This window comes from Hippopotamus amphibius, chromosome 6, assembly GCF_030028045.1.
Source record: "Hippopotamus amphibius kiboko isolate mHipAmp2 chromosome 6, mHipAmp2.hap2, whole genome shotgun sequence".
NCBI classification, from domain to species: domain Eukaryota; kingdom Metazoa; phylum Chordata; class Mammalia; order Artiodactyla; family Hippopotamidae; genus Hippopotamus; species Hippopotamus amphibius.
The window spans coordinates 34,730,065-34,745,429 of NC_080191.1; the positions used below are offsets into that span (position 1 = coordinate 34,730,065).

Below are 15,365 nucleotides of genomic sequence, written 5' to 3' on the forward strand. Positions count from 1 at the left end.
AGAGAGCAATTCCCACTGGAACTATGCTACTGGCTTTGGACTGTGATTTAATGAAATTCTACAGAATGACTTTTTTTCCCTACTCAAAATATTTCATATACTGTATTTCTAGCATATTTCTTGCTCCAGAAGCAGTTCTGTGTGGTAACCTATTAGAGAGGACAGGACTCCAGGCAACAAACTTGATAGCAACATATGGCTCCAAGTATAACAGGTAAATACAGAAATGGTAGGTTTGGTTGGAACGGTTGAAGCTCACATGCAGTAGGATGAAGGTAACTCCTTTCTCAATGAACTAAGGCCTAATCCACTCTCATGCTTCCAAGACACATCTTTTTAGACAGAACACCATCAGCAGCCACCAGCACTGCAATAAACTGCTTAGTTTCCATGATGGTCACATTTCACTTGTTTACCATAATTTTCATTGATACTGGATATCAAAATTATCCCGTTAGTTTGATACAACCTAGCAAAAGTACCTTACAAATCTCTATGTTTTCTAAGATGTGACCAACTTGTGAATGTCCAGCTTTTGAATTATCATAGTAGTCAAATACTGAGACAACTGAGAGACAGGCAATTTTTACAGTCAATCTTACAGTTATTGAAGGAGTACAAATCAAGATGTAAAAGAAAGACGTAAAAATTAAAATGATTTATAAAAAGAGAAGTCATACTTACTCCCTTACCTGAAATATTTAATGCTCAGGCTTCTTATTGAATTTGGTAGTGGTTAAGATGTGTCTTTTTAAAGAAATAAGCAGTCTTCAGTGTTTTTATAGCATTGGTTACTACAGAAATTATACTTCTTTTACTTCTTGTCTTGAGGGATGAACAAAACAAACAAACTGAAATACTACAATGAATGGTAAATGATGAAAGATTTACAGTACAAAAAACAGTGTAAAAAGGAAGACAAGTTTAAATATTGTTGTGTAAGAAAGTGATGAAAATAATACAAGAATGAGAATAAGTAAAATGATAGGCTGGAACATCTGGGAAGGTAAATGCAAAGACAAAAAGAAGAATTAATTAATAATAATTTTTAAAATTTAAGTTTATATTTAATCTAAGCATTTATTCAACTTAAGATAAAGAACCCTCCCTTATATATATATTTACAAAGTCTGAAAATCTACTATTACATACAGTACTTTCTCTCACTCTGATTTCTATTTCTTCACCTTGAGGGTATAATTGAAAAACCACAGGCTCAAAGTATTCAAAAATCTGCAACAAGGAAATTAAAAACTGACTATTTGATATAATACATAGAGATAAAAATGATTAACATTTTGAAATTCAACAAGTTTTATCATAAAACTTTTTTTTTTTTTTAATAGCAAAGCAAAGCATCATGCAAGATAAATAAGCAGAAGGGTTGCAATTTTTCTAGTTGTGACTAACAGGCAGTTCATCTAATATCATGCTTCTGTGCATAAACTGAGTTTTAAATTTAAACCTCTTGCCGTGTCTTACAAGCCATGCATGCTGTGGTTCTTCCCTAGGTTCTCCGGTAGATACAAGATACCAGGCTTGCCGGAGGAGCAGCGCCACCTGTTTGTTTTATAAAACTCTCTCTTATGTGGCTAACTCTGACAAAATGCATGGGTCTTTGGCCACCATACCTGGCTAGAGCGGATCAGTCCAATTCATCAGGTGTGCCTCTACAATTAGGATGAAGGAAAAATGCTGGTTTTCCCTGTTCGGGAATAGTTATTACTATTTCTCTGAGTTAGTGTTGCCTTAAAGCTAAAGTATAACACTCCTTCCCCAGCCTGAGATTCTTTGCTCTAGAGCCAACAGTGTTTCTCTAGAAATAAAGATGCTGTTACTTCGACTTGTGGTAGGTACGACAGCGGCTCCTATTTGCTCCTCTTGGTAGGTCTGCAGACACAATATCATCTCTCTTTACCGCTGGTTTCTACATTCTTACCGGTAGTTACGCATTTAGTGATTTACAAATATTTTAAGCTTAATTTGAATCTCGACTCGAAAACCACAGATCAGTAATTGAAGATTTCTATCCGGGATCTTCTTGCAGCTCAATCTATTAGAATCAGTAGAGTAATATTGAAAATATCGACCTTCAATAATAATATATCTTAGAAATGCTTTCATCTTCACACAAAAACTGCGGGGGGCGGGGGAGAGGAGGGTAAATTTCCCTTTTAAACAAAATTGAGGGGGAATAGTTACCAAGTGATTGGATTACGAAAACCTCAGGCCTGAAGAAGGACAGTGTGAAAGAACAAGTGCGCCGTGGGGCTTCCAAGCCCAGAGAGGCTCTGAGCTGGGACTTCCCGAAAGCGGGGCGTGGAGGTCGGTGCGCGGAGTCGCCCCCTCTGGGGACCGCGGCTCCGCGGACCAGCCTCGCCATCGCCGTGGCTCGCAATAGGCAGAACTGTACCTGACTCACGGATATGGGCTCCTCGGCGCCGGGGTCGTCCGCGGACTTGGGCACCTCGAGGCGGTCGATGAAGGTCTGCAGCTCCTTGCGGAAGGCCTTCATCTGCGCGTTGATGCGGTAGAGCAGCTCGTGCTCGCGGATGCGGCTGCCATCGTCCTCCTCGTCCATCAGTCCGAACAGGTCCCCGTTGGCCACGTAGATGCGCGCCTCGGTGATGATGGTGCTGGTGTCGGCGATGAGCCGGTCGATGGTCTTGCCCAGGCGCTCGGCCTCCGAGCGGATGTCCTTCATCTGCTGCCGGTCGGAGAAGCTCTTGGGCCAGGGCCCGGGCGCGGGGTAGAAGGAGCGCGTGGGCGTGAGGCAGCGGATGTTGCGCACCTCCTCCGAGTCGCTCTCGCCGCCGATGGGCCCTTCGCGCTTGCGGTGCGGCGGCCGCGAGTCGTCGTCGCTTTCCTTCTTGCCTGCGTCGCTCTCGGCGTCGCTGTCGCGGGGGCTGCCGCGGATGCCCAGGTGCGAGGCCAGGTCGTAGCGCTGCATGTTGGACATGAGCACGCGGTTCTCGTACTGCAGCTGCATGACCTTGCCGCTGAGCTCGTTGATCTGCAGGCGCGCCGCCTTCAGCTCCTCCTGCAGGGCCTCGGTCTTGGCGCTGTCGTGGTGCCGCGCGCTCTCGTGGCCGCCCGATTTGTACTTGTACTTGTTGAGCTCTGCGGTGATGCGCTTGTTCTGCTCCTCCAGGTCGGCCACGTTCCTCCGCAGCAGCTCCGTTTCGTCCTCCACCAGCTGCAGGTGCTGCCGCAGCTCGGACAGGGATTCACTCTGCTCCCTCATGAGGGGGTTGGCCGAGCCGTTGAAGTCATCGCCCCTCAGGTCGTCCAATTCCGCCTTCAGGCCTCTGTTCTCCACTTCCAGTTCGACAATTTTTCTGCCCAGGATGTTGGCTTCTTCCTCCACCAGCCTCAGCCGCAGCTTGAGCTCAGCCTCTCTGGTGCTGGGAGGGCCCCCGGCTTCTCCTTTGGGCAAAGGACTGTCCAGATCCCCATAAAAGGATCTGTACTTCTGGAGCTCGTGTTCGAATCTGTCCTTTTCTTTATCAATCTTGGCCATTTTCTTTCTCATCAAAGCAGCTTCTTCCTTCACGAACTGCAGCTGGCATTTCAGATCTTCACTGTCCTCCTCATTTGGGGAAAAGAAGGGGAAAGGATAGGAGATCATTTTTATGTAAATAAAGAAAACAACCAAAAAGGGACACCTGTGAAAGTAATTCCTTTTTCCTTGTAATTAAGATTTAATGAGACAGAGAGAGAGAGAAGTAGATGCTGTATATTTTCTCCAAATCATGTAAATTCTTTGGCAAAGAAAAGATTAGGACAATATTACATCCTGGAAACAATAAGAGAAAGGAATAGAGAACAAAAAGAGAAAAACTGTGGTCATCACTATTCAGAGAATTATGTGTTCTCACCGCATACAACTGTTTGGATGTCATTTTCAACAATGTTCATTTTGTTTGTTTTGTTTTTCTCATGGTTTGAATTCCCCTGCCTGTAGTAAATATGAAATCTATTCCCTGGAAGGAACACATGTTAATATGTACTCACTGCCATTTATTGAGCTCTGACTCTCAGCCAGATACTGTAAAGTTCTTTACATGTATGACCTAATTTAATGTGCAGAGCAAACTTATGAATAGGTATTAAAATACCTGGTTTAAAGATGTTCAATAGGTTGTTCGAGGTTACACAGCTAATAAGTGGCAAAGGACAAAGATGAAATTTGAATTCAGTTCTAACACTAAGGCTTAGTTAAGCACATGATCTCTCAGCCATACAGAAAGTAATCTGTCCTCCATCTTTATTCAAGGGAGAATTGTTTTTAAAGGCCTTTAAAGTAGGGAAAGTTTAAAACTTGAATGGTCCATCCAAGAAGAAACTGGTAGGTGTTCCATCTAGATCACTTTTAAAATTGGATGTATTCCCGTCAGTCTGAAATGGATAGAACGGGTTCTGCCTGGTAAAAGGATGATGGAGTATACCCTACAGAATTTCTTCTCACACATACTTAGGACAACCTTCAAACCCTAATCATTAACTAAATGGAAAACTACAAACAGAAAAATGGAAATCAACTCTTTCTCAGAGAGCTAATATAAAAACACATTATGTCCAAGTATATATTTCCCAAGGACAACTTCCCAAAACTCTCTTTTAAGTATGCACTTTGGGCATACCATGTACCTTCTGTGGACTTTGGTTTCTTCATTTTCAAAAAATGGAAATGAATAAAAATGCCTTTTCCCCCCAGCACTGAGTCAGCTGTGTTTGAGATGAATTCTGGTACAGAAGCAGCAACCACTGATGGTGAAGGTGAGGAGAGTAAAGAGCTTCTGCCAGAGATGCTCAATACATACGGCCCAGAGCTTTTGAGATGGAAGAGATGGAGAACAGAGCACGGGGCTCCTATGCTCCCATCTACTAATGAGAATTAGTATGAAGGGTTTGAGAGTTGTGGAGTGCGCAGAGCCTGAATATCACATTCCTTATATCATCACATCCTCAGATTGGCCCCACAAGGAAGATGATACACTATGTCTACTCTGCAGATAAGGCAGCTACATGGTAGAGCGCAAATAAATAAGTGACAGAGCACATCTGTATTCAGACTGATTCCAAAAATCATATTTTCCCCACTGCACATGTTGCTTCTAGAAAAGATGCATAAGAGGAAAAAAGTAGGGCAATGAGGTAAAATAACAAAATCAGATGTGCTGGCTTGTATGCTTCCCTTCAGGAGGGGTTTAGAAGAAAGGAGAGAAGCTCAGAGAGATGAGAGAACTCCAGAAGCATAGTGAAAGAGAAGGATAAGAACATATGTCACAGAAAGATTTGATATGAGAATCCACTTCACAAGGGAAGAAAGAAGCTGCCCTGCAAGAGACTATGTGTTGGGGCCCCCGAACTAATTCAGTGAGGATGAAACCAGGACATATGACAATATCTAATATTGCATCAGCAGCAGAGTCAAAGATAATCCTGATATTTTGAGCTTAGGTGTCTTGATGAATTGTGTCGCCAATGACAGGGATAGAGACTGAGCAAAGAGGATCAAGTTTTATGGGAAGAATATGAGTTTAAGTATATTAAAATGCTGCCTTTGAGTTGTGCTCGTGGAGGGATACCCAGTGGAAACATCTATCAACAGGCAATGTGGAATCTCAGGCCCAAGATTACCAAGATTACAGCTCTGGACCTGGAGGACAGCTCAGACCCAGAGGGGAGGACAGGAGGATGAGATGTATAGAGGGAACAGTTGAAGCTATTGCAGTGGCTTTAGAGGCAATCAAAGAGGAGAAGAAAAAAAGAGGGAGACTGAAAAGAAATGATTAAAAGTTGGAGCAGGGAGCAGGAGAGTCAAAGGTCATTAAAGCCAGAATTAGAAATAATGTTTGAATAGAAAGTTGACCAACAATATGCGTATCAAGTATGCTTTTACCTAGACTAGGCTCTGTTGGGAAGTAAGAGTAGGTGAGATTGGGAAGCTAGCTGGGCTGCATATTCTATCAAAGCCTTTGCTTACTAGGCAAGGCCTTATTTGCTAGTAAAAAAATAAATGTTGGCATAATACTGCACTTTGAATCGAACCAAAGCAGCAATGGATGTGATATGAGTCACACACTGGAACAGAATAACACTTCACTGGACTATGTAAAGCACATATGAAAGAGGAGGATATCTGATTTGTGTATGTGTAAGCTCTCCTGCCCAAAGGAATGAAAACATAAAAAGTATTTAAGAGTTGGACATATATTGCATGTAACAAAGTCAAGATGAAGGAAGGAGAATGATCAGCACGATGATTATTTTATTTATTTCAAGAGAAGTCTTTTCAAGATAACAAGTATGATAGTTTCTGCAATGATGAGTTTAAGAACCCTGCATGTCAATGTGCCTGGCATCCCCATCCTCTAACCTAACTATCGTAGGCACCATTTGGAACTGGGCAGGGAAATCCCATACATATATAAATGTGAAATCATTAAATCAGAGATTGTATGGAAAGTGCCTGGTTAAAATGTAACTGATCAGAAATGCTTGCTCCTATTTTCCACAGTGAATGCCAGTCAAGAAACATTACAATGCTTTGAGATGCAAAGCAAGCTGTCTCTTGTTTTTGTGTATATGAAAGACTCACTCTTAAGAAGCTACAAATGATGTAAGAGGAAGGGGAACATAAAGATGATGAAGTGCCCAAAGAAATGAAATGAGCTTGGCTTTAACTTAGCCACTACTGGGGGCTAAATGGCACTCTGATAAATTACATATATTAACTCATTTACTCTGTACAGCTTTCTAGTATGACCCCATTTTAAGGATGAGGAAACAGAGGCACAGAAAGAATAAGTAACTTGTCTAAGGCCATGCAGATGGTATGTGGCAGAGATTTCCATTTAGGCAACCTGGTCCTAAAGTTAGTGTTTTTAACTGCTATGCAATACCATCACTCAGTATATAAAGTCACTGCATAGCTGGAGGAACATGTGAGGAATACATAGAAGAAACTAACAAAATGAAATACAAAGCTATATAAATAACAGCAGATTGAACCATACGAAATTGCCACTTGTGTAGGTCAGAATCAAAAGCATATTGGCAATTTCATATGGCTCGTCTAGAAAAGGGGGACATGGGAGTATTCAAAAGTGCATATTGATCCCGCTGCAGAGTGCCAAACACTAGACGCTGATGAATGCAAGCTGAATAAGATGGCCCCTGCCTACAATATGCTCTGGCTAAGTACGGGAGATGAATATGTAAACATAAATTACAACAGAATGATCCCATTGTCCTAATATAAGTATGTGAATCAATGGTTCTCAACCTTGACCGAGCAATAAAATTATCTGTGGACTATTTTGTAATTGAGATCTCCCATCTGAGACAGTCCTGATCAATCTTCTGGGGTGGGTTTTTGAAAACAGACAGGTAATAACCTCTGAAAATAAATGAATTGGAAATTTAAAAGCCACAATAGCGTCATGTAAACTTCCCTGGATGTTTGTGCCCACGAAATAAAAACTGGTGGATTGCAACATGTCTTGAGTGTTGTAAGGCCCCAGGTCGCACTGAGAAGTTGATGAAAGCTGTGTATGTCTTTTGCAGAAAAGTGCTCCCGTGCACATGGAATGGGGGGGTCCACAGAGCCAGGAACAAACAGTTAAAAATTCCTGGATTAGAGAATATTGTTGAAAAAAACAAATAAACTTTAACATGGGAAGTATGAGCTTAGGACAAACATAAGTTAAAAAAAATAAACTGCTGATTAAAGCTGACTCAAGATTTTAGAACAGGGAGCATATAGCACCTTCTCCCTCAGTGAGGTGGGGAAGAGAATTGATGGGTACAATTATGGGAAAGACAGAGTGGGAGAGTCATGGTGACAGAGCACATATGAACTTATTAAGGGGATGATGAAAAAGGTGCAAAAAAGGAGATGATTTTGGTAGGAGACTCGGATTCTAGACCTGTTGAGGCCTATAAATGTTCGTGTCCAGTACCAGGGCAAAAATTAACCAAGAACAGAGCAGGGAGGAAGAGGAAGAGGAAAATTAACAAGTAATATGTCGTGCTTTTAAAAAAAATTCTGAATGAGATCAACTTTTTCAAATTTTGAATATTTAAGTACTGGTTTAGTTAAAATTATTGTCTAAGGAGAATACACCTTGTAAGAATTTTTTTAAAAGTCCATATGTTATAATACTATAGATCCCAACTTACATATTTGAAAATCAATATTTAAAGACTTGGAGCAGTAAGGCTGACTTACAGAGTCTGCGCGGCCCTGGACGGTCCTGAGCCCACCCACCCCTTGAACTCTCAGGAGCTCAGTATCTAAAATGAGCCGTCTCTAAGGAGCTGCTCTGTATGCTTATTGCAAGAAGGAACATGTAGGGGAGCCCTATTACTTAATATTCGGGAACAAAAGTACCCAAACATTCTGATCATTATCTCCCAGCGTACGTGAGGTTTCCTTTTTAAGTGTTGGAGGTCATAACCGAGACAGCCAAGGATCCACAAGATGGCTGACTTGATGTTACACACTGTAATAGCAGATTTGTTTTCTGCACAGCTCCCAAATGATGAGTTCCTCATCTTTATAAACTGTGACAGGATAATAAGCTTAAAGACCCACCATAGTTAGATGTAGGCTTCTCATACTCTTCCCACTTGGCTGGCCAAAGGCATAATCCAGATATCCTGTTAGACTCTAGAATACCCAGATATTGCCATCAGGATTAAGACTCCATCTAGATGCCCCCAGAGGTGCCTTTAGTGTAGCTGGTCTGAAGTATCAATAGACTTCAGGTTTAGTTAAACACATGGGTACAGTGCCTGCTGCCTGCATACTTTTAAACCATAGTTTGTGGCACCTGCTTCTCTAACTCTGCCTGTTGGAAGCTGTGTATTTGGAGGGGCCCAATCAGTGCAGTACAAATAAATCAACACTTTTGTAAAGAGAGGAAAAAAAAAATCAATATTTAGCCAAGTATTTTTAGGGAGCCATAATGTCATAGCTGCTCCTAAATATTTCCTCATCTGTTTTAAAGTCTCCTTTATTACATCCACCAGCACCTCTGCTCACCCTGAAGGTAGAGCCAGTCTTTACTGTGGCTGTGTTTCTAAGGTTCTTAACAAGCCCATGTTGAGGACATGTTTTACGTTTTATTTTTATTCCTCAGTTTCCTTTCTTTTGCTTCCCCAGTCACTGGTAGAGAGAACTACTTCGTTCTAGGACTCTCCAAAGCCATCAGGAGCCTCTCTCTCCCCTCTGCCATCCTTCCTACAACATTCCTTTCTTTAGTCTCTCCTGATACTATAGGAACAGCCATTCTATTGTCCTTATTAATTATGAGTGAACAAGATTAGCACCATGGGTACAGTTCTTAAATGTAGCAACGCATAAGGTACTAATGACATTTTGCTATGTGCTTACAATGCAAAAGCAATAATAACAGGGATGTTAGTGATAGTTTTTAAGTAAAGATACTGAATGCTTTATCTTGCCTCCTGCATCTACAGCTACATAACCAATATGCATAATTTAACTCTGTTTTACATGAGGGTATTTGGTTATCACATCTAGTTATAGATGTAGCTTATTATACACATTGAGAGGTGTTTGATGTACTAGTTGAAATTTTATTTCCACATACCTCTGTGGGAGTCTGTTGAGCCTTTTTTTCAGATTTTGGCAAATCTTTGCTTCCTCTTCTCTTTAAAGATAGCTGAAACAAAGCATGAATAGATTTAGTTTGGTAAACTACAATTTTAACTCAACATTATATTTTTGTAAGCGACCTAATTCCCCATGGTAAAACCAATCCAAATGAAAAGTGTTAATTTAATAATCATAAGGGAGGGGAAAACCCCAAACCAGATAGATTTAGATATATTCTACTTTGGATGGGGATATATATCACAATAGAAGAGTACCTGGCAATTATCAAGTTGATTTCAGAAATACAGGAAACCTACTGTAAAAATGAAGAAAAGAAACTTGGAGAAAATTTAGATTGATAAAAATATATTATGTATTTCAAATGAAAGCAAATCCTTGTTAGCATTCTACATCAATAAAGAACAAAAAAGGAATAAGGTATTATTTCCAGTTGGACTTAGGTTGTTATAAGCTTATAAAGACAGACTTTCAGTGGATTTAAGTAGAATTTGAAGAGTTTCATTCTTTTCTCATCACACACCCATGTAAACGAACATGATACACATGTTCATATACACACTTCCACATATGTAATAAAGTAGGGAATGGTAGGGGTTATAGTGAAATGGAGATGGTAGGCTCCAGCTAAAGGAGCAGGCTGAGAGGGAATTAGGAATGCAGGCTTTTCAAAAGAAGCTGGCGATATGGCTTGTTATGTAAAATCTCCCACGTTTTATTGGCTGGCCTTAATTGAAATTCAAACAAATAACACTTTGTAGGTCAAAAAGTACACATCCAGTGCCAAATCCTTTCAAGGACCAGCAGTATTTGATCTCTGGTGCTCAGTTCCATTCTTCACCACCAATAAAATAAAGTCCTTCTTATGAATAATGATTAGTATGTATGAATATTTACCATGTACCAAATATTGAGCTGGACATACAAGGATAAATTAAATAATGTACCTGTAAAGAAGGGACTTTGTCTTAGTGTGGCATCACCTCCAGGAGAATAATAGTATTTACATAGCAGATGTTGAAAACAATATTTGCTGAACTAATGAGTGAATATGAAATATGAGATTCTGAGGTCAAAGAGGAGGATGGCAGTCTAGGCTGACAGTAAAAGCAGGCACGTTTCTCAAAAGAGGAGGCTTTATGAATTTGCCAAGAACTGCAAATTAAATTCCTCACATGTTAATTTCTAACCCATTTCCAGTGTTAAATGCAGGCATCTGTTCAGGCTGCAACTGCTTTTCATTCAGTATAAAATGGAAAATACAGAGCCAAATGAATAGTCTATGTGGTTATTTATTTCTAGTTCACAGACGTTCTCCATGTTGCTTGTATAATTTTCTTAGAAACAGAAGCTGTGGGGACTGATTCACCATAACGAAAAATGATTTAGGAACGAAGCAGCAAAAACGGTCTCAAAGAAACTAAGACTATAGTGAGCTGAAGTAGAATCCTGGAACGTGCTGTGTAGGGGCTACCTACAAAGAAGCACCTAACTGCATTTTATTGAATATTTATGGAATGCTCTTACTTCGAATTTATTCCATTATATGTTTATTTGGTGCTTACTAATGCATTTCATAATGTACATAAACCAACACAGTCTCTGCTCATTATGAGGTTCTTGATTCACTTGGCAAAAGGTCTGTTCAGTCTGCAATTTAATACAGTGTGATGAAAGCAATGACAATGCAGAAGCAATATTTAACTGGTATTGACTAAGTAATAATTCGTGTCAAACACTTTACATACATTAATTCAAATAATTTTAAAACACCCCTTTAGCCTTACTTTGCAGATGGTAAAAACTAAAGCTTAGAGGGGTTAACTAGATTATCTAAAGCAGTGGTTCTCAAAGTATGATTCCCAGAACAACATCATCAGTGTCACTTGGTAACTTGTTATAAATGCAGGTTCTCGGAACCCATACCAGAGGTACTGAATCAGAAACAGTGAGCCACGATTTAATCAGCTCTCCAGGTAATTCTGTTGCATGACAAAGTTTGAGAAGCACTGGTCTAAAGTCACTGCTTGGGAAGTAGCAAAATCAGATCTTGACCCAAGTCCTTCTGATCTTTATTATTTACTAGGTCACAAAGAAGAAAGGCTTAATCCAGTCTAGTGCTGAAGATGGTACGAGGAGCTAGAGATGATTTCCAGAAAGAAGTAACATCTTATCTTGAATCTGGTAATGAGGAGTAACAGCAGAAGATGGAGAGGAGGGGGAAAGGAAGAACAAAGCATTCCATGTAAAGAAATTCTACATGGAATTCTTTCTGGGACACAAAGAAATCTGGGATGGCTGTAACAAAGTGTGAGGAGAGGGTGATACGGGATTTACTATCAGATCTTGAAGGACATTGAATAAAGCTTGGATTTTATCTCATCAAGGTCAAATTATTGTCCTAAAGTCAATTAGGCGTATTAAGAGGTTTAATTGTTAAATTTAATTATTAATTTATTAAATTTAATCATTAAATCAATTAGAATTAAGTTATATGATTAAATTATATTGTTAGATTAATTGGATTTAATTATTAAATTGTTATTAATTTATTAAAGAAGTGTCCATAATCAGACTGTCATAGAAGAAATACAAAGACACAAAGGTGGCGGCCAAATAACCATGAGGTAAAGGGATGACATGCAAGGGAAATGAGGGCAAATATACTCTAGTTCTGAGAACTTTTGCGGGGGGGGGGTCTTTGTTTTTCATTCATTCCATCGATATTTGTTGAGTTCTGGCATATATATGGTACTGCATGGTTATACAAATATGATTGAGAAATATTTTACTCTGCCCCCAAACAGCTGTTTATGATGGTAAAAAGAATGCAGATAATTGGCTAAATCAGTAGACAGAATTAACTCCATTTATTAATAAAGAACAAACAAAAGACTGAGAGAGAAAAGAAACAGCTATGATTCAATTTTTTTTTTTTTTTTTTGGCTGCACCAATAAAAGGCTTGTAGGATCTTAGTTCCCTAGCCAGGGATAGAACCTAGGCCCTCAGCAGTGAAAGCACAAGTCTTAACCACTTGACCGCCAGGGAATTCCCTATGATTCCAGATCTAGGGAAATCAGAGAAAATCATCCAAGAGGGCAGATCTTTGAAGGATATACAACATTTCAACGGAAATAAAACCAAGTAAACAGCAAGGGCAAAGATATGGAGGAATAAGTGCCTTATACATTCACTGACTTTTGAAAAGAAGTAATGGAGGTAGAGATACTATAGAGAGGAGGTAGAAGAAGATGCTTCAGGGATTGAGGTCAGTGTGTGGAGATGAGAAATTTAGACTTTATCCTGTGGGCAATGTTAAAATGAGCCCTCTAAATTAATATAGGAGAAATGCTGAAACTAGGCCATCTTTTCCTAAGAGGCATTTTCTGTTTTACCTTTATTTAAATATCACTCAAATGGGATGTCAAACTCAAATAAAGCTCCGAGAAAAGGTTTCCCCCTGAATAAAAATATATTGCCTTTAAGGCACCTCTACGACTACACGTACCTTTAAGTATTGCATTTAAATTTCAATAAATATTTAATCATCTTTTCATATTCCAGTAAGTTTTTACTAACTTTCTGACTCCAGTGAAACAAAGATGAGAGACTCATTTAGGTAGAGAAAGCTGGAGAAATAAGGTAAGTCTAAACAATCTCTTTCCCATGAGGATAAAATTTTATCATCTCCCCCCACCCCCCATCACCCTGTCCCACCTTCACACACTAAATCTAGAAACCACTATAAGGGTATCAGTTTGGGAAGCTAGAACTAAATCTCACATTTTCATCTTTGTTCTCAAAGTAAGCACTTCTGGATAAATATGTTGAAAACATTTCTTGTCCACATCTTAATTCTTTGCATTCCCATCCTCAGCTATCCAAAATAGACTACTCTTCTTTTTTACCAAGTGAAGGTCAGGAATTAGAGAGTTTTGACAAAAATTATGTTTACACAGCAATTATATAAACTGGATTTGTGTTCTAAAATGTTTTGAGACTGACTTTCTTTCTCGATTAAAATTTGGTCCACTTCTTAATATGTAACATCTTCGTGTTTTCAGCAATTAAACAACAGAGAAGAACGTATCTAAAATGCTATTTTTATACATACTATATGTATAAAAATCTCCTGTGTTTCTAATAAAACTAAAGACAGATCCATTTGTATAGTGATTAAATCAAGAAGAAAACTAGAAGTGTATTAATATAGGACTTAAGAAGCACTAAATGTGTGCCATGTACTTCCCTAAGTACTTCATATGTATTCACTCATTTAATCTTACCAGTCTTTGGAGTTTGCCACCATTATTTGAAACACACAAAGGATAAACCACTCAGCTAGTAAGTGTCAGAGCCAGGATGTAAGTTATCCAGCTTCACAGCGCTTGCTCTGAACAATTAATCCCACTGCTATGCCAAAAGAATTAAAGTCCAGGGTTATGTTATTTCTGGGCATATCCTCTATGCTATTATACCATGGCTGCATGGGTTTGGGCCACCAGTTTACATATATTACACATGAGTAATGTACTTTTCTATTTTCAACAAAGGAGTCAACAGAAGTGACGTGCACACTCACTGGTTCTCACAGTCATCCTGTAAATGCTTGTGACTTCGGGGCGACACTGGAAGTGAGGCACGGGGATTTTTGACTGAAGGCTGGAGGAAGACTGAAAGAGGCAGGAACTCTGGTTCTGCTACAGTCTGAATGTTTATGTCTCCCCAAAATTCATATGTTGAAATCCTAATGGGACTTCCCTGGTGGCTCAGTGGTTACTAATCCGCCTGCCAATGCAGGGGACACAGTGTCGAGCCCTGGTCCGGGAAGATCCCATGTGCCGTGGAGCAACTAAGCCTGTGCACCACAACTACTGAGGCTGTGCTCTAGAGCCTGAGAGCCACAACTACTGAAGCCCAAGTGCCTAGAGCCCATGCTCCACAACAAGAGAAGCCACTGCAATGATAAGCCCACACACCGCAACAAAGAGTAGCCCCCAGTTGCCACAACTAGAGAAAGCCCATGCACAGCAACAAAGACCCAATGCAGCTATAAATAAATAAATAAATAAATAAATAAATAAATAAATAAATAAATTTTTATATATATATATATAAAACAAATCCTAATGCCTAAGATGGTAGTGGGGTCTTTGGGCGGTGCTTAGATCATGAGGGTGGAGACCTCAAGAATGGGATTAGTGCCTTTATAAAAGAGACCCAACAGAGCTCTCCAGCCTCTTCTGCCACATGTTGTATACAAGTTTGTGACCCGGAAGAGGGCTCTCACCTGGCCATGCTGGCACCCTGATCTCAGACTTCAAGCCTCCCAAACCATGAGAAATAAATTTCTGTTGTTTATAAGCTAACCAGTCTGCGGTATTTTGTTATAGCAACACATTTTGAGGAAGGAAACAGAAGAGGCTCTTGTTCCTAGAAGTCCTCTTTCCTTTGTATTACATCCTTGACACCTGGCAGAGAAGGAGCGGGTGAGAGCACCCAGAGATCCTGCCCACCAGCACATTCTCCACTCTCTCCCCTAAACGTATGAGGCAGAGTCCCAAGCTTTATACTAAGACATGATCTTGGGGGGCAAGGGGAATGTGGGTGATGGAGGCATGCTAGGATGATCAGGTCTTGTTATTCTTCTCTGGAAAATCTTCCAGTGGTTTTCCATCTCACTCAGAGTCAGAGCCATGCTTTACTAAGGCATATGAG

At 40.0% G+C, this 15,365-nt stretch overlaps 1 protein-coding gene across 1 annotated transcript in view; it reads right to left on the reverse strand.

The window, feature by feature from the left end:
• Positions 1-855: 855 nt before the first annotated feature.
• The window catches only part of SOGA3 (SOGA family member 3), a 41,593-nt gene continuing 27,083 nt past the window's right edge, over positions 856-15,365 (reverse strand). Inside the window, exons 4-6 of the mRNA XM_057740360.1 lie at positions 9,624-9,695; positions 2,414-3,589; positions 856-998 (exon numbers count right to left, since the gene is read on the reverse strand). Coding sequence (XP_057596343.1) covers positions 888-998; positions 2,414-3,589; positions 9,624-9,695 — 1,359 coding nt within the window. The 3' untranslated portion in view covers positions 856-887. The remainder of the gene's footprint in view (positions 999-2,413; positions 3,590-9,623; positions 9,696-15,365) is intronic.